This window comes from Pongo abelii, chromosome X, assembly GCF_028885655.2.
Source record: "Pongo abelii isolate AG06213 chromosome X, NHGRI_mPonAbe1-v2.0_pri, whole genome shotgun sequence".
Classification (NCBI taxonomy): domain Eukaryota; kingdom Metazoa; phylum Chordata; class Mammalia; order Primates; family Hominidae; genus Pongo; species Pongo abelii.
Genome location: NC_072008.2, coordinates 47,608,855 through 47,627,362, shown reverse-complemented (window position 1 = coordinate 47,627,362; position 18,508 = coordinate 47,608,855). Strand labels below are relative to the sequence as shown.

General features: G+C 48.4%; 1 protein-coding gene across 3 annotated transcripts; it reads right to left on the bottom strand.

Annotated features, from left to right (window-relative positions):
- Positions 1-3,040: 3,040 nt before the first annotated feature.
- On the bottom strand, positions 3,041-18,508 carry USP11 (ubiquitin specific peptidase 11). Of its 3 annotated transcripts, none has more exons than XM_024240914.3 (21): positions 18,209-18,508; positions 12,251-12,360; positions 11,949-12,079; positions 11,519-11,636; positions 10,976-11,121; positions 10,773-10,834; positions 10,545-10,647; positions 9,973-10,146; positions 9,724-9,882; positions 9,116-9,340; positions 8,900-8,983; positions 8,701-8,795; positions 7,809-8,015; positions 6,854-6,906; positions 6,496-6,738; positions 6,334-6,404; positions 5,938-6,050; positions 4,190-4,339; positions 3,967-4,082; positions 3,687-3,775; positions 3,041-3,593 (listed from the first exon to the last, which is right to left on the bottom strand). In XM_024240914.3, exons 1-21 carry the CDS (start codon positions 18,382-18,384, stop codon positions 3,456-3,458), a joined length of 2,763 nt encoding a protein of 920 aa, XP_024096682.2. In that variant the 5' UTR covers positions 18,385-18,508; the 3' UTR covers positions 3,041-3,455. The 3 variants fall into 3 exon arrangements, with proteins under 3 accessions (XP_024096682.2, XP_024096683.2, XP_024096684.1); XM_024240915.3 differs by having other exon boundaries at positions 6,496-6,735; positions 18,209-18,462; XM_024240916.3 differs by lacking the exon at positions 18,209-18,508 and adding an exon at positions 17,895-18,010.

Here is an 18,508-nt window from a genome sequence, read left to right as displayed (position 1 = left end):
GGTGGCACACACCTGTAGTCCCAGCTACTCAGGAGGCTGAGGCAGGAGAATGGCATGAACCCGGGAGGCGGAGCTTGCAGTGAGCCAAGATGGCACCACTGCACTCCAGCCTGGGCAACAGAGCAAGACTCCATCTCAAAAAAAAAAAAAAAAAAAAGACGAGTGATGTCACCAAAATGCAAGACTAGGAAGCTCCAGGCTCTGGCTCCTTAACAGAAACATCAAAAAGCAAACAGAATTGCTAGAGCTAACTGTGTCAGAGTGCTGGAAAATAGTTGATATGGTTTGGACTTGTGTCCCTGCTCAACTCTCATATAGAATTGCAATCCCCATTGTTGGAGGAGTGGCCTGGTAGGTGATTGGATCATGGGGGCAGATTTCTCCCTTGCTCTTCTCACCATAGTGAGTTCTCATGACATCTGGTTGTTTAAAAGTGTGTGGCACCTCCCCTCTTCACTCTCTTCCTCCTGCTTCAGGGCAGGTAAGAAGTGCCTGCTTCCCCTTCACCTTCCACTGTGATTGTAAGTTTCCTAAGACCTCTCAGCCATACTTCCTGTACAGCCTGCAGAACCATGAGCCAATTAAGCCTTTTTTATAAATTACCCAGTCTCAGGTATTTCTTTATAGCAGTGCGAGAACAGACAAATACAATGGTCAAAAGTTTACAGCAATTGTCCAACCAAGAAAAAAACATCTTCAAAATGGGAGTATTGTGGCATTTTTACTTGCCCTTCCCCCACTGTCTGCCTGGCACGATGGCAGTCTTGGTCAGTCTCAAAGCAGCTGCCTCATTCCCAGTTCCCTCCCTTGAACTGGAGGGAGCAGAGATCTTATCTGCAAATTGTTGTGTACGTGCTTTCTATTTGTCCACCTGTTCTCTATTTCTTTATTCTTGCCTTCTTCTGGATTATTATTCTTCATTCTATTCTCCCCGTTTGTTTGAAACTTACTATTTTTCTGTTCTTTAGTTTGATATCCTTTTTTTCTTTGAGATGGAGTCTTGCTCTGTTGCCCAGGCTGGAGTGCAGTGGTGCTATCTCAGCTCACTGCAACCTCCGCCCCCCGGGTTCAAGCAATTCTCCCGCCTCAGCCTCCTAGTAGCTGGGACTATCGTGTGCCACCATGACTGGCTAATTTTTGTTGTTTTAGTAGAGATAGGGTTTTGCCATGTTGGACAGGCTGGTTTCAAACTCCTGACCTCAAGTAATGTGCCTGCCTCGGCCTCCCAAAGTGCTGGGATTACAGGCGTGAGCCAGTTGTCTCTTATTTCTCCTGAATCTTAGGCATGTCTTGATTCAAGGTGTCTTTGGTTAGATCAGAGAAGTTATTTTAAATGGATTTGCTTTGGGTGGGCTTGGTCCGGGACTAATTATCAGTAAGAAGACATTCCTGTACTTACAGCCCATTGTTTTTTTGTTCGTTTGTTTGAGACAGAGTCTCACTCTGTCATCCAGGCTGGAGTGCAGTGGCGCAATCTCAGCTCACTGCAACCTCCGCCTCCTGGGTTCAAGCAATTCTCCTGCCTCAGCCTCCCAAGTGGCTGGGATGACAGGTGTGTGCCACCATGCCTGGGTAATTTTTGTATTTTTAGTAGAGATGGGGTTTCGCCATGCTGGCCAGGCTGGTCTCGAACTCCTGACCTCAGGTGATCCACCCACCTCGGCCTCCCAAAGTGCTGGGATTGCAGGCGTGAGCCACTGCGCCTGACCCTTACAGCCCACTCTCACCCAGCTCTTTATGCCTGCTTCCTTATCTGCAAAATGGGGTGATTGTAGTGCTTCAGTCATATGGTCTTCATGAGCCTTCGATGACAGCTTCTGAGTTCCTGGATCCAGTCATACCTGAAACTAGTATTTCTGTTCTTACTTTTGCTAAGTCAGTTTGAGCTGGGCTCCTCACAGCAACTGCCTTGATTTCTGCCTGTGTCAGCAGAGTGACTGGGAGGTTTGTGAGTGGCGATGCTGGGGCTGAGTGACCCTCACAGTGGGTCTGCCCAGACCCAGTGCAAAGGCAGAAGGCTGGGGGGAGTGTTGAGGCCCTGACCGTGGGAATGGTCTCTCAGCTGCCACCGATCAGGATTCCCCTCACCCATCAGTGTGAAGGGTTGGATGGCTTATTTATTTCCAAATTCCTGCAGCAGGTGTTCAGTGTCCTCTGGGGTGAGGTTGGAGGGAACCTGCCTGGTGTGGGAGCTGGGGTCATGATGGGAGAGGGGGCTGACTACAGGGGCCACACACACACAGCACATTTGTCCTGGCAGGTTGGCTGGTCTGCCAAATGCATGTACCATCTCCAAAGGAGGTCTCAGGGGGACAAAATCTTCTCAGAGGACACTACTGGGGGTCTGTGAGGTGGTCTGGGGAATAGCATCCTTTTTTTGAGATGGGGTCTTGCTCTGTGGCCCAGACTGGAGTAGAGTGGCACGATCATAGCTCACTGCAACCTCAACATCCAGGGCCCAAGTGATCCTCCTGCCTTGGCCTCCCAAAGTGTTGAGATAACAGGTGGCACCTGGCCTGAGAGGAGTATTTTTATGTCCCCAAACCACAAATTTGCCCACATGGATGCATCCGTCCCATGTGCTCCATTTCCACATTGCCTGTAGGGCAGCTCATGTCTGCAAATTGAGTAGCAGTCCTGGGTCCAGACAAGCCAAGCGCCCCCTCCGGGGACCGACTCTAGGGTAGCACATGAGGTATACTGACCTCCTGACAGGCCCTGAGCAATTCTGTGACCTGTGTACCTCAGTAACCCCATCCGAAACTGGAGATGACAACTCCTGCATGAGATTGTTGTGAGGATTACCTATCAATACTTGGAAAATGCTTTGGAAAAAACTGGGCATGCCATTGGTGCTTGGAATCGTGCCTGGCACAGAGGGTGCTTTCAAAGCACTTAGAACAGCAGCACCCAGCCCACAGCTGGTACTCACTAACCACTCAGAGCTGCACCCATCACACATCTGGCCTTTGATAAGAACACAGAACACAGGCACAAAACTGGTGCTTAGTTAAGTCCACGGAGGAAAAAACCACACTGCTGAGCGGGGAGCAGACTGGTGCTTTATATATACACACACACAGCAGAAGGTACAGGGCCTCAATAAGAAAATACACTCTGTGTTCAGGTGAACCCCCATCACCACCCACGCAGAACACTCCGGGCTGAGGAGAGGGAAGGGCACGACCATAAATAAAGACTAGAAGGGAGGGTCACTGCTGGAAGGGCAAACACAGGCGGGGCGCGCACTGCTAGGAGGAGACACGACCTGTTCTTTCCCGGGAGAGAGCGATGCAGCGGCACAGGAGAACAGTAGCCACGACTAAGCCTGCAATGCCTGGCGGGGGCACCTAACACGAATAAGAGAAGAGGGGCGGACACGAGAAGCGAGATTGCAGAGAGGGCTTTTTTTTTTTTTTTTTTTTTTTTTTTTCCTGTGGCAGGACCCAGGGCTCTCAATTAACATCCATGAACTCAGAGCTGGGTGGGGAGCTGCAGGCAGGGGAGGCTGGGGCGCCAGATGAGCCGGTTGGGGACAGCAGGCGTCGCGCCACGTCCTGGCGTTGATAGAAGAGGACATAGGCTGCCTTGGACTGTGGGGAGAGGACAGGAGTCAGTGTGGATTGTGGGGGTGGGGAGGTGGAGTCAGAAGGGAAGAAGGGGAGGAGGGAGGATGGAAGTCACACCTCGATCTGATTCTCATTCACAGGGGAGACGCTGTTGTCATCAAAGTAGTGCCACTGGCCGCTGTCCTTGTTGCAGGCAAATGTTGTGTCTGAAAGGGACGGACAGTTATCCTCGCCTACCCTTCCTGCCTCTCAGAAGTGTCCAGATTCACTCTGTCACTCCTCCCACCACGATAACCTCACCACTGGCTCACATCCCTAGTCACTCACTGGGAAGGTCCTGATCGCCCCCCCTGCCCAGAACCCCCAGGGCAGGCCCCACCCACAGCCTGGCACATACAGTGTCCATCACGCATGCCCCCATAATGGTTGGAAACCGCGATGAGGTCATATTTGTACAGCTCTGGATTCGAGTCATTCTGTGGCTGGATGACAAACTCAGAAAAGTCCAGGTCCCTGTGGGTGAGGAGAGGGTTAATACTGGTACACCCCCTCCTTTCCCTGCCTTCCCCCAACCATCCTCTCCCTGCCTTCCCCCAGCCATCCTCTCCCCGGCCCCTGACCGGATAGGAAACTCCACGAGGGTGTCCAGCTTCTCTCGGGAGAACTTGGTGTAGGAAAAGCGTTTCAGGTGGATGATGAGAATCTCTGGCAGCATCCACAGGTCCAGCTTCTTGGTTGCCAGCTGGTGCTGCTTGCAGGAGGGGCAGTACCTACAGACAGAGCCTGAGTCAGCAAACAGACTTTTTCTTTTTTCTTTTTTTTTTTGAGACAGAGAATCGCTCTGTTGCCCAGGCTGAAGTACAGTGGCGTGATCTCGGATCACTGCAGCCTCCACCTCCTGAGTTCAAGCAATTCTCCTGCCTCAGCCTCCTGAGTAGCTGGAATTACAGGCATGCACCACCATGCCCTGCTAATTTGTGTATTTTTAGCAGAGACAGGGTTTCACCATGTTGGCCTGGCTGGCCTTGAATTCCTGACCTCAGGTGATCCACCCGTCTTGGCCTCCCAAAGTGCTGGGATGACAGGCATGAGCCACCATGCCCAGCCAAAACAGACTTTTTCTGAGCACCTACTGTGTGCCCTTTGTACTTCCTCCCATGTGCCATGTCTGGCTCACAGAGACACTGCTCTTACTATTAGCCCGTCTAGTATTCTAGTTTGCTCTGTTCCTGTTAAAATCCTTTCACTCACTCGTCAAGTGCTTACTATCTTTTATATATGCGCTCAATTATTTTTTCTATTTTTGTTTGAGTTCTGTTCCATGAGATGCTAGTCTTACTTTAGAGCCCACCTCTATCCTTCTAGTTTCCTCTCTTCGTATTTTAGTCACTCATTCATTCACCAGTATTTATTGACTACTTGTTTAACCCTTTGGAACTATTTTGTATTTCTGTTCCATTTCTGCTCCACGGACATGCTGCTCTTATTTCTGAGACTAGGGAGTGTGGTTTTGGTTCTCTTTTTGTTTATTCTGCAAGTGTCTACTGAGCATCAACTGAACACTCAACACTATTATAAACAGGTAGAAGCAACACAGTGAACTTAAGTCTTCACCCTCAAGGAGTTGACTCTAACAAAGATGACAAATAACACAAAAGTGGATAAAAGACATCACATCAAGTGGCATCGCTGAGCTAGAAAGTAATGCTTGGCTAGGAAGAAAAGAGCAGAGAGGGGATGGAGAGGGATGGTGGGGAAGGGTGATTTTTAACAAGGGTAGTCAAGGGTAGTCAGAGGAGCTCTCTCTGATGAGGTCACGTTTGATCGGAGACCTGAGCATCGTAAGGAGTGAAGTCCTGTATATCATTGGGAACAACATTCCTGGAGAAGGAACAGCACAGGCCGAGGCTCTGGGGTAGGAGTCTGCTCAGGAGATTGGTGGCCAGGGTGGCAAGAAGGGTTTGAGCATGGAGGAGGGAGGAGGAAGGTATACTTAAAGAGCTAAATATAGGCCAGGTGCGGTGGCTCACGCCTGTAATCCCAGCACTTTGGAAGGCCAAGGTGGGTGGATCACCTTTAGTCAGGAGTTCGAGACCAGCCTGGCCAACGTGGCGAAACCTGTTTCTACTAAAAATATAAAAATTAGCCAGGCATGGTTAATGGGTGCCTATAATCCCAGCTACTCAGGAGACTTAGGCAGGAGAACTGCTTGATCCTGGGAGGCAGAGGTTGCAGTCAGCCGAGATTGTGCCACTGCACTTCAGCCTGGGTGACGGAGCCAGACTCTGTCTCAAAAAAAAAAAAAAGCTAAATATAGTAGTGTCATCCAATGAAACCCCCACACACAGGCCCCACTCTGGCCCCTCACCAGGGGTTTTCCTTCTCCAGGGTCTCCACAGTGGTGAAGAGCTCAATGCACTCCTGCAGCCGCACAGGAGCCTTCTTCATCACATACCCGACACAGTCATGCTTCACGTAGCCCTAGGATTGGGTGAACAGACGGCCAGATGGCCGGGTGTGAGGACAGGTGGAGAAATGGGGAGTGGGGGCCCAGCGGGGGAGACACACACTGAGTGGGTCAGAGCACCAACTTTGAAGCTAGGAACCTCAGGCCCTGGAGCTCTCAGTGGGTGTTCAGGCCCCAAGGCCAGGCTTGACCTGGATCTCTTGGCTCTGTTACCAGCTGGAGGAGTTGTGGGGAAGATGTACGAAGAGTTGAGGGGCAAGAGCTGAAAGTACCCCCCATCCCTGGGATCTCATTTACCTCAGCCTCTACCTCATCATAGTAACGCTTCTTCATCTCTGGCTCCCAGTCGATAGCAATGTACGGCTGGGCTGGGGGTGAGGGAGAGGTGGTCATGGATCCTGCTGCTAGGAAATCTCCCCTCCAGCCTCCCCAGCCCTCGCTGATAGCCAAAGGAGATACCATGGACTTCTTCAGGGGAGGTTGTGCGGTCGCTGGTCCCATTGGAGTTCACCGTCTGCAGGGTGAACAGCTGCTTGCGTCGTCGCCTTGGGGGCCACTGAGATGTGCCAAGGCAATTGTCCAGGAGGAACGGGCACCTGTTCGTGACTCCAGAGCTGGGCCCAGCCTGCTCTGGCTCAGGGTCTCGGAGGCTGCCCCCAGTTGAGGGCCCAGGTACGTCGTCTTTATCCTCCTCGTCATCTTCTAGGACATGGGAAGGTGTGAGCCTCAAGTGCTAAGCTGCAATGCACACCTAGACGAACCTATGTGGGTCAGACCTAACCCAGAGCCCTTGCCCACTGACTGTTAGCCCCCTCACCTTTCTCATCCCCATCGTCCTCATCATCTGAGTTGGGTTTGGTCACGTAGCGTCTGCAACAGAGCAGAGGAGACTCCCAAGGCAGGGGTACAAGGACAGTGGGGATAGAGCCCGGGATTTTACTTAAGATAATGGGAAGCCATTGGTAGACCCACATGTAAACCATTCTGAATCTGAGGTGTGAGAGGGCTGAGGGGGTGACGCGTAAATGCATGAAGAGGCCAAGGCTGTCAGCAGTGGCCTGAGAATGAAGGAACTTGTGTCCCAGTCAGAGGTGTGGAGTGTGATTAGCTGGGCATGGTGGCGCACGGCTGTAATTGCAGCTATTTGAGAGGCTGAGGCAGGAGAATCGCTTGAATCCAGGAGATGGAGGTTGCAGTGAGCCAAGATCATGCCACTGCACTCCAGCCTAGGTAACAGAGCAAGACTCCGTCTCAAAAAAAAAAAAAAAAAAAAAAAAAAAGTGTGGAGCGTGGACTTTTAGTCTAAAAAGCCACTGCTAGACAGACACATGCCGGCCGTAACTTCCCATCAGGGAAAGCCTCTGAGGAATGACTTTTGAATGCAAGATGAGGGGGAAGAATTCTGATAACACAATGCTTTGTGTGCCACGGTAAAGACTCTAGATTTTAGGCAAAATGAAAATTTGTCAGCAAAAAGACAAAAAACCAAGACTCTCCCAGGAGGGACAATGGTCTCCAGGAGAGACAACTGAAGACAAGATGAAGTTGTGTGTTTTGTGCATCTTGTTCATCTCTGTATCCCTAGCACCCAAGAGAGGCAGTAGCAAAGCCAGAGGTCTAGAGAAAGAAAAAACCCTACAAGTTCTTCTATGGCCATGTTAAGTTTGGACTGTCTTTTGTTTGTTACAGGGGAGGTGTCAAATAAGCAGCTAAACACCCAAGTTGGAGTTCAAACCCCTCCGCCCCCCATCCCCGGGGAAGAGGACACTTACGAGAGCCGGTACATCAGGACATTATACAGGCCCTCCCAGGTGAAGCGGTCCCGGGGCACTGATACCAGGAGTGGGTGCCCAAAAAGCATCAGGCCATAGTAGGAGTTGTTGTAGTCACGGGCAGGGGTGCGCTCCCGCAGGTAGACAGGAACCACGATGTCCTCTCTCGAGCCCTCGATGGCCTCAATGCGACCTGACACCTCATAGCTGTGGGGGGTGGACAGCAGGCACACCTGATCAGGGCCCCCAGAGACTCCCTGACTCTGCGCTGGCTGCCCCACCCACTCATCCTCACAGCCTGAAGGCATTTTTATTTTTATTTATTTATTATTTATTTATTTATTTATTTTTGAGACGGAGTCTCGCTTTGTTGCCCAGGCTGCAGTGCAGTGGCACGATCTTGGCTCACTGCAAGCTCTGCCTCCTGGGTTCATGCCATTCTCCTGCCTCAGCCTCCCGAGTAGCTGGGACTACAGGCGCCTGCCACCACGCCCGGTCAATTTTTTGTATTTTTAGTAGAGACGGGGTTTCACCGTGTTAGCCAGGATGGTCTCGATCTCCTGACCTCGTGATCTGCCCACTTCAGCCTCCCAAAGTGCTGGGATTACAGGCGTGACCCACCGCGCCCGGCTTTATTTATTTTTGAGATGGAGTTTAGCCCTGTCGCCCACACTGGAGTGCAGTGGCGTCATCTTGGCTCACTTGAACCTCTCAGGTTCAAGTGATTCTCCTGCCTTAGCCTCCCAAGGCACGTGGCTGAAGCTCTGCGCAGGGCAGGTGCCCAGTGAACGAGGCAGAGCAGGGAAGAGAGAAGGTGGTTAAGGCAGGACGATACAAAAGGAAGTGGACCAAGTTCCCGAGCAACTGCCACCTCCCCATCATCCCCACTCACACGAAGATATCATCACGGTCCAAGATGCTGCTCAGAGGCTCCTCCAGCTGATAGAGCTTATAGAAGCGGTGACTGAAGACATCAGCCACCATCATCTAGGAATGGGATATGGAGAGGGAACTGTTAGTCTGCATGGCCTCCCCAGGCCCTTCTGCCTCCTTGCCCTGGAATCCCATCCAGCCTCCTTCTGCAGTCTCACCCTCTCTGGCGAGATGCCCGTGTGTTTGGACAGAGCCACACATAGATCCGAGATCTTGCCTTTCTTGGGGACCACGAGCCGGTGCTAAGGGAAAAACGGTATCCACAAAAGACCAAAAGGGCTTGTGGTGAGTTAATGCAGGAAGCCTTGAGCTATGGCCGCTAATGAAACTCTATGTGTCCATCATCATCTCCCCAGGCCCCCACTGCCCCACACCTGCTCTGGCTTGCGGCGCGGATCCATGGGGATAAAGAAGACCTCCAAGACCCTCTTGTGGCTGATAGGCAGTGGAACACTGAGGTAGCAGAAGGGGTCGAAGGTCACAGATACATTGCCACAATCGGGACACACCAGCGTGGACTTGAAGAGGCCGTGGAAAGTGTCCACAATCACAGAATCGTTCCGCCGTTTGTGGTTTTGCCATGCCTCCTGTGCCACCTCCTGTTGATAGTGTCATGGTGGGTGGTGGGGCTTGCCCAGGGTAGGAGGAAACCATGGCTTGGGGTGCATTCGAATGGGGTGAAGCGGAAGGCCACTGCTAAAGTCCAGAGGCAGAGCTCCAGCTAGGGATACACAGAGACTATGTTCACGGTCAAGACTGGGGGTCATTTAGGGCAGGAGACTGGGCTGGGGTTTACTCTGGGTTGACTGTGGGGGCAGATATGGTATTGGAACTAAGGTGAAGAGTAAGGCTGGAGTTGAGGTCAGGGTAGAGAAACTTAACAGAAAATGGTGGCGTGTTAGATATCCCAGGGAGGCCAGAAAATCCCCAAGGCAGAGGCCTTGGTGATGTTAATGGGACTGCGAATGCAGGGGCAGCCTACCTGATCCGGCCGCCCAGCAGCATCGCACAGCTCCACATACTCCTTCTTCTTCACCCGATTAAGGTCCTCATGCAGCCCGTCCAGGAGGAATGACAGCAGCTCCTGAGAGTCATGCTGCTGGTAGCCCAGAAATTGGGACGCAAAATGGCCAACCTTGTTCTAAGAAGATGGGCAGGGTCATCAGAGTGAGAGGGAGTTAGGAGAGCCAAGAGACGTAGGGGGTCGGGGGTGCCCAGGGTTGAGTCACACCTTGAACACATGTGGCACAATGGAGCGGTGGTGGCCAGACCACGCCTGCTTCACCAGGTCTGCATAGGCCTCTGCGATCTCACCCTTCATGCCCAGTGGGTTGCGGAAGTTGAGCTCCTCCAGGTAGCAGTTGTTGAGGAAGTACTCGGTGAGCTGTGGCACATTGCTGAGGCACTGCAGAGGCCAGAGACCAGGTGAATGAGGCAGAGGGGAGACAGAAGGTTCAAAGTGAGGATAAACAGAAAGAAGCCAGGAGGAAAGACAGAGGAAAACGAGAGAGAAGGGGAAGGGAGGAGAGAGGAGCAGGAGAGTAGGGGAGAGAAGGCATTAGGATTTCACGAGAAGGAAGAATGTGGGAACAGGGAAGAGAAGAGGGAAAACGAGGGCAAGCTGAGAGAAGAAGCTGATAGTTCAGGAATGAACATGGGCGTGTCACTTCAGACTTGTGGGGCTTCAGCTTTCATCCTGACCCCTTGCCCTGTAGTCCCCTCAGGACCCCAGCTCTGTCCCCAATCCTCAGCTCTTGAAGCCCAACCCCGTGGCTGTGCCAGACACAACTATAATGGCCCAACCTGCAGGGCCGAGTTCATGAAGCACGTGTTGCCCAGATTGGTGAGGCCACAGATGCCTGGCTGGCCCTTGAAGTCCTCATCCTCTTCCGACATGTTGTTGTTCCTGGGGTTAGATGAGAAACTGTCAGCTGAGGGCCTGCTGCATGGGGGTGCAATGTGCTCATGGGCTAAATCATTTTGCCTACTATGGGACGCCCCCGCTCTGGACCAGATACCCCAAGGGCTCACATGACATGTAGCTGTGCGCTGGGCCAAGTGCCATCTTTCTTGCGGGTCTCCATGATGATCAACTGGGTTGGAGAAAGAGAAAGAAGGAAAGGTATTAATGGAGGACATTATGGGTACCTAGCCTTCATTTCCCCCAACCTGAGTACTGCCCGGTGAGTCTATCTGCCAGTCCACCTGAACAGAAAAGCCCTCCCCACCCTTACCTGCCCAGTCTCAAGGGCCGCATCGAGAACCGTGATGTGTGTGTCATACAACCTATCCAAAGAGCCTTCTGAGTTCTTGGCCCAAAGCCGCGTGTCTTCCTGGGGCTCCACCAGAAACCGCTCCCGAGCTGTGCGCAATACTAGGCCTGTGCGGGGTGATGGAGTACATTCAAAATCTTTGTGAGACCCAAAATGATCGATCCATCTGGGCACACCTGACTCATCCCTACGGACCTCACATGCTTGGCCAATACCTGTGTCCTCAATCAATCTCCAAATGACTGGCCCACACTCCAGACTGGAGATCTCCAGCAAATATCCTCTGCCACACCATGTAAGCCACTGGAATGTAGCTCACATACCCTCAGGGCTCTAGTAGACCCCCTCAGTGCCTCCACCCAACTTAGCCAATGCCTTCTGGGTCTTCCAAAGTCTGACCAGTGCCTTCTCAGTCAGCTACAGCTTAACCCTATGCATCCTCAAGTCACTGAGTTGGGACTAGTAGCTAGGAACACCAACCCATCGCGTGACCCTTAGACTCACCAATAGAATCGGTATGGCTGAACTGAACAGTGTGAGATTTGCCCAAATCATTGTGCCGGACAAGCAGCAGTTCTACTGGGTACACTTCGACCTTCTGGATGTTGGGCAGCTCTATGACCTGTAAAGGTAGAGGGGTGCAGACACAGGTGTACTCACACAGACACGGCGCTATGACCTCTAAAACGAGAGGAGCACACACTCTGCCTTACACACATAGCATACAAACACACATATACAATGATCTGTAAAGGGAGCCACACAGGGGAACACACACAGCAGACACACAAAGATACCTGTATGATGAGCTAGGAGGGGGAAGAGAGCAGACATATGTATACTTACCCAGCATACATGGATCTGGACCCATGCTGGGCCTACAAGGCTTTCTTACTACGCACTCCCCGCCATGCACCCTCCCCATCCACTATACCTTGCGTTCAATGGGTGGCTGGCCATGCTCTAGACCATACCAGCTGACCATGTCATGCCAAGCAGCTGCTGGGAGCAGCACATAATCCTCGCCTTCCACCAGTCCCTCCTTGAGGCGCCAGTTTATCTCATCTGTGGGGTGGGGGTGGAGGTGGCAGAGGAAGAATCAGCAAAGGAAACTGACGAATAACTCTGGCCACCCCACCAGTGACCTAGTACACAGAATGGGCTTATGATCATCTGTAGGGACGGAAGGGACAAGAACTCCAGGGCTAGGGTGAGAAGGAGGCAGAGGCCTTGTACCTTGAAAGAGTGTGGCATTGTTGATGCAGCCAGGGAAGGTGCTGGAGTCCTGGTCCCCTCCCTGCACGTATGCCTCCCACTGCTTATACCAGTGCTTCTCCACAAGGAACCTGGGGCCCAGACAGGTAACAAGGGTGTTACATGGGTAGCTGAGGGTTAGCTATACAACTTCCCATGCCCATCAGACTGAAAGTATTGACACATTATAATTTAAGACACAAAGTTTCAGCATCATATAAAAATAAATTAGAAGCAAAATTTATTCCGCGAAACTCAGATTTGTATGTTAGATAACTTCTTAGTATTAAAAAAGAAATCTGATTAAAAACAGAAAATGTGCTCAACAATGGCAAACAAACCAACAGAAAATCCATACTTATAGTGCTAGGAAACATGAGGTTTTATTATAGAATAAAAGATAATTCATTTGAATTAGTCTGTGGGATAACCCAGTTAAGCTAGGCTCAAGATATCTGCCATCTGCAGCTAATTTTATAAGGCTTTAGCCATTCATTACGTGTTTGTTTCTAAAGGATATATCAATGGAAGCATAATTCTTCAGCTAAGAACTAGATTTGATAAATGGTGAAAAATCTGCTTTTAAAAGGAGCAAAGAATTCAAAATGCTAAAAAGAATCATAAGGTTTTCCTTCAAAAACTGCATACTGAGGAAAAAAAAAAAAAAAAAAAAAAAGACCGGGCACAGTGGCTCACGCCAGTAATCCCAGCACTTTGGGAGGTTGAGGCGGGTGGATCACCTGAGGTCAGCAGTTCAAGACCAGCCTGGCCGACATGGTGAAACCGTCTCTACTAAAAATACAACAAATTAGCCAGGTGTGGTGGCACGTGCCTGTAATCCCAGCTACTTGGGAGGCAGAGGCATGAGAATCACTTGAACCCTGGAGGCAGAGGTTGCAGTGAGCCGAGATTGCACCACTGCACTCCAGCCTGTGTGACAGAGTGAGACTCCGTCTCAAAAAAAAAAAAAAAAAAAAAAAAAAAAGAACTGCATATTGCTATTGTTCATCATTTTTTAATTTAGAATTTACTTTGGCTTTATAGTAAATTCCTGAGCTTATGGTTCTCTTAAAAACTGTGATAAAAACACGTAACATAAAACTTACCATCAACCGTTTTTCAGTATACAGTTCAACTAGCCCTCTTTTAAAGGTGAAACTTATATGTATTACAAGGATAACCATTTAGAACTATATTGAAATCTGCCTTTGTGAGAAATCCTGAAGTTTGGAAAATACTTGACATATAATAAGTGCTAAATGAATTTTAGCTGTCATTGTTCTGACAGCTTGGACTTCAGGACTTGGACATAAAAGCTCTCAGACATAAACCTCCTCCTGCCTAAACACACACACACACACATACACACACACCTGTTCTGCTGTGGCATTTCTGACACATAAAAGGCTATCCCAAATATTGAGCAGCCTCAAATAAATGCTTTTTAAAAAATAACCAAATTTGATGAAATGCACATAACATTATACTGGTTGGTTTTCAAGCAATTTAACCTCATTATTATTATTATCATTTTTTGAGACAGAGTATTGCTCTGTCGCCCAGGCTGGAGTGCAGTGGCACAATCTCAGCTCACTGCGACCTCTGCCTCCCGGGTTCAAGCGATTCTCTCAATTTAACCTCATCAATGTGATTCTTTAAAATGTCAACTTTCCCTTGTTCATGAAAGGATCAGAGAGGTGGGAGGATGGAGGGACAGACAAATCTTGGAATAGTCACAAGTCACCTAGATAGGCAAACATTTCTGTGGGTTTTTTGTTGGTTTTGTTTTTTTGCTGCACTGACCCCCACAGACCCTGCCCCATATCACTCACACCAGGGAAACAAACCCTTCTGTGCCGGTGGCTCAATGCTCAGACCCAACCCTGCACCGCACACACCACCATCCACCCTTTGTGGCTTTACTTGCCTCCATAGCCAGTCTATGAAGTTAATTTGTTCAATAAAGCTATAGTTAACAGTACCTTCCAATGCAAAGGTAGGCACTGCTCAACTTCTTTTTAAGAGCAGATTTTGAACAAAAAATAACATGAAAATCACGCTGTAGAGTGGTAAGCAAAACTTCCAGACCTGGTTACAGGCTGAATTTCTATAGATTTCATAGAAGACTCACGTTTCACATAATTTTTCACAGAATATTACCATATTGCTTCAAGTCAAAGACACTTTAAAAAAATCATTGTAACATCTCTGAAATCAGGATGTCTCACAATCTGTCAGGCCAGGTGGCAGTCACAACAAAGGTGTCATGGTCTGTATCAATAACACCCAAATTATTATATTTACAGCTGGGTATTCAATTTTTTTGGATGCTATCATAAATGGTATTATAAAATTTAATTTTCTAGTTTCTTGCTGCCAGTATATACAGGTACAACTGATCTTGCTAAAGTCACTTAGGTTTATTCGTGCTTCCTCAAATTTGTTGAAATGATATGAAATATGTGCTTATGGAAAAAAGTTACTAAACAATTCTTTATTTTCTGTCTTCTAGTTTTCTCTTGTGTCTGATTTGTGTTTGAAGATGGTTCATCCCACAAAAGGAAAAAGTGAAAATTTCCAAGGAGGCTATATTATTACAGATTTGAATTTGCCTTAAAATATAACCTTCTCCCAGAAATTAAATCAGTTGCGATGACCAAATTAGTTAACTACCCTCACCCAAATCTGCCAGCTGACAAAAGACAGAAGGTGCAAATATTAATACTGATACAAGATATATGATTTGGGGTTAGTCCATGACTTCAAAATGCTTTATAAACACATATATCCTGGCCACTTCAGCAAACCCCTGTAAAATGGAAAATGGACAGCAATAAAGAACCTTGAGATGCTTTGCTCTTACTCAATAGAGAAGCATTAACAAAGTGTTTAGCAAAAATGCTTCATGATAATACCCATGACAGCAGACAAAAACCGGCTTCAATACTGAACCAACACTGGTGTGGTAATTTTTTTAATGAGGTGAAATTCACGTAACATTAACATTAACCATCTTAAAGTGAACAATTCAGTGGCATTTAGAACATTCACAATGTTGTACAACCACAACCTCTTCCTAGTTCCAAAATATTTCATCATCCCAAAAGAAAACCCAGTACTGGTGGGGTAATTTTAAAGGGTATTATCAAGGATGACAGGATGTCATGTCCTATCTACCAGTGACACAATCACAAGGCTACAAAGGTAGGAAGAGGCAAGGACCAAAGCTTCAAGGCCCTTTTGAACATCTTCAAATGGGTTATAAAACACTGTGGTTATTTTGTTTATTCTCAGGATGAAATGAGGCTTTTTTTTGCTGGAAAGGTGTGACGTAATGGCAGAAAAACACGGCTTGGGTTTGTATTCCTGATTTGGAAAATCTCAACTCATCTCCCCAGTAACAGAGATACACATTTCACTGGTGTGGTTATTAAAGAACTCTGTAGTGGGTAAACCTCACTCGAAAAAGCCCTAAGGTTAAATGTGTTTGAGGAACAGCAAGAGTCCAATATGGCCGGCCTGGATGGAGACAGGGAGGGAGTGCGTAATCAGAGGAGAGATATGGGAAGACATCAGAATGCAAGCAGGAGACCAGCTTCATAAAGGCTTGCAATTCATTGTAAGGATTTTAGCATCTACGCTGTAAGAGATGGGAAGCTGTTAAGAGTATTTTGAGGAATGGCTGGACATGATACACGTTTTAAAAATAATTACTGCGTATGTAAAGAGGAAAATAGTACCTTTACAGTTGAGAAAGCTGGCCAACACTACCATAACCAAGTGATCAAGGTTAACATCACCAATGATGCCATGTGGATACCATGTATTACCCGATGCGAAGAGAAGGGCTCACAGTATGCATCCAGGAGAATTTTATATACTTGTATTCCATATATGTATAAAGTGAAAGCTTAGACAATACATACCACTTAGGGATGCATACAGTTGTGGTAAAACATTAAAGAAAAGGAAGAGACTGTTAACTCAAAATTCAGGATAAGTTTCCCATGGAGCAAGGAGGGGAATTTCCATCTGGGAGGGGCACAGAAGAATTTCTTAAGACAGTGTTCTGAATCTTAACATGGATGGTGAATTCACACGTTTTTATTTATTATTTCATTTTTAAACTTTGAAATAGATTGAGAAAAATGGCAAAAATAATACAGAGAATCCCCATATGTCCTTCATCCAGATTCTCCAAATCTAATATTTTACTCATTTGCTCAATCGTTGTTTCTTTACATGCATTTTTTTGGTATTTTTATTTATTTTAAAATGGACAAAAATTGTATATATTTAGAGTGTACAGCATAAAGTTTTGACTTATGTATACATTGTGGAATTACTAAGTCAAGGCAATTAACACATCCATTACGTCACATACTTATCAATTTTTTGGGGGGTGGTAGAACATGTAAAATCTTCTCTCAGCAATTTTCAAGTATACAATGAATTTATTAACTATAGTTGTACAATAGATCTGAACTTATTTTTCTTGTCTAACTGAAATGTATCCTTTGACCAACATCTCCCCAATTTCCCCTTTCCCCTCGCCATATATACGTTTATATATGCTAATTTTTCAGGCATTTGAGAATAAACTGCTTACACGATGCGTTCTTATCCCTAAATTTTTCAGTATTTCCTATAAACAAGGATATTATTTTTCATAGCCACAATGATCACAATTAAGAAATTAGTAGTACTAGTATCTACCCACTTTAATAAAATTTCACCGACGTTTCCATTGCCTTTTACAGTAAAAGAGACAAAAATAATCTTATGATAAAAAATTTATTTTTAAAATAATTTATTTTTTTCTGTTCCAGGATCCAATCGAGGATCACATGTTGCATTTAGTTATCATGACTCGTTAAATCGCATTAATTCCTTCAATCTGGAACAGTTCTTCAGCCTTTGTCTTTCATGATCCTGACATTTTTGAAGAGTGTAGGCCGTTTATTTTAATAGGATGTCCGTCAATCTGGGCTGCGTAAATGTTTTATATAATCTTTTTAAGTCTTACGTATTTCACAATTAAAAAACGAGATGCAACTCGGCGAGAAATAAAATGAACCCAGAAGCAGTAAATTTCAAGAAGCACTGTTTAGCTAGAAATCAGTAAAACAAGCCGATTTATCAAAATTCTCGTTTTTTAAAAAAACGACTTTTTCTTTATTCTAAAAACAAAACAGTACCAAAACAGAAAACCAATTAAACATGGAAGGCCCCTCCGGTGCTAATCACCTGCACGTTCTCTCGACTCGGGAAGGCTTCCGCCAGAATCAAAAACCACTGCGCGTCATAAACTTTGCTTATTCGCAGGCGCCATTTTCTGCCTCATAGGCACCACCTCCCCTCCACTGTCGTCCCTCGGCCTCAGAGCACACCCCTCGGCTCACGTCACCAACCTAACCTCGTTCCCAGGCTCCAGGCTCCTCCCCCCTCCCCCACGGAGGTCCCCGCTCCCTCCCTCCGACCGTTCGGCTCCATCCCGCTCTTCTGCTGACGTCACAAAGCTCGCCTCGTTCCCAGCCGCCCCGGAGCAATCGGAGACCGCTCCTCGCCCCCAAAAGTTGCATTACGCAGCGCAGGCCGCGCCCCCGCCTTATGTCGCAGAACCCACCTTCTTCCCAGGTTCCTACGCAGTTTCACTACGCAGGCCCGGCCCCACCTCCAGGACCGAAACTGGTCTCATCACAACAAACCCCATTTTGTTCTCAGGCGTCAGACTGCACCACACAGGCCCCGCCCCTTTTCCAGCGTTGCGATTCATTCAAAGGCACTTCCCCGCCCCTTTAGCCCGCTGTCCCGCCGGCCACTCCCCCGCCCCCGCACCCCGCAGCAGCTTTCCCGCGGCCGTCGGCCGCCGAATCCCCAGCGGTTGTCAATGCCCCCCACCGTCCCCTCTGCCGAGGCTCCACCGCAGCCCAGCCTCACCAGCTTTCGCCGGCCCGCAGTGGACGTTCTCGACCACTCTCGCCGTTTTCTATCTGGCGCCACTGGCTGTCCAGGCCTGGCAGTTCCTCGTGCTGTGGCTCTTTATCCTCAGCCACCGCCGCTGCCGCCGCCACAGCCGCCGCCGCAGCAGCTGGATTTGCTGCGACCGTCGCCATCGCCGTCCGTTCTCCTCTACAGCCAACGCAGCTGTGCGAGATTGGAAGACGCCCCTCAACAGCCACTTCCGGATTCTGGTCCCGGAAACGGAAGCAGAGCCCCCCAAACAGTCGCGGGGCTACT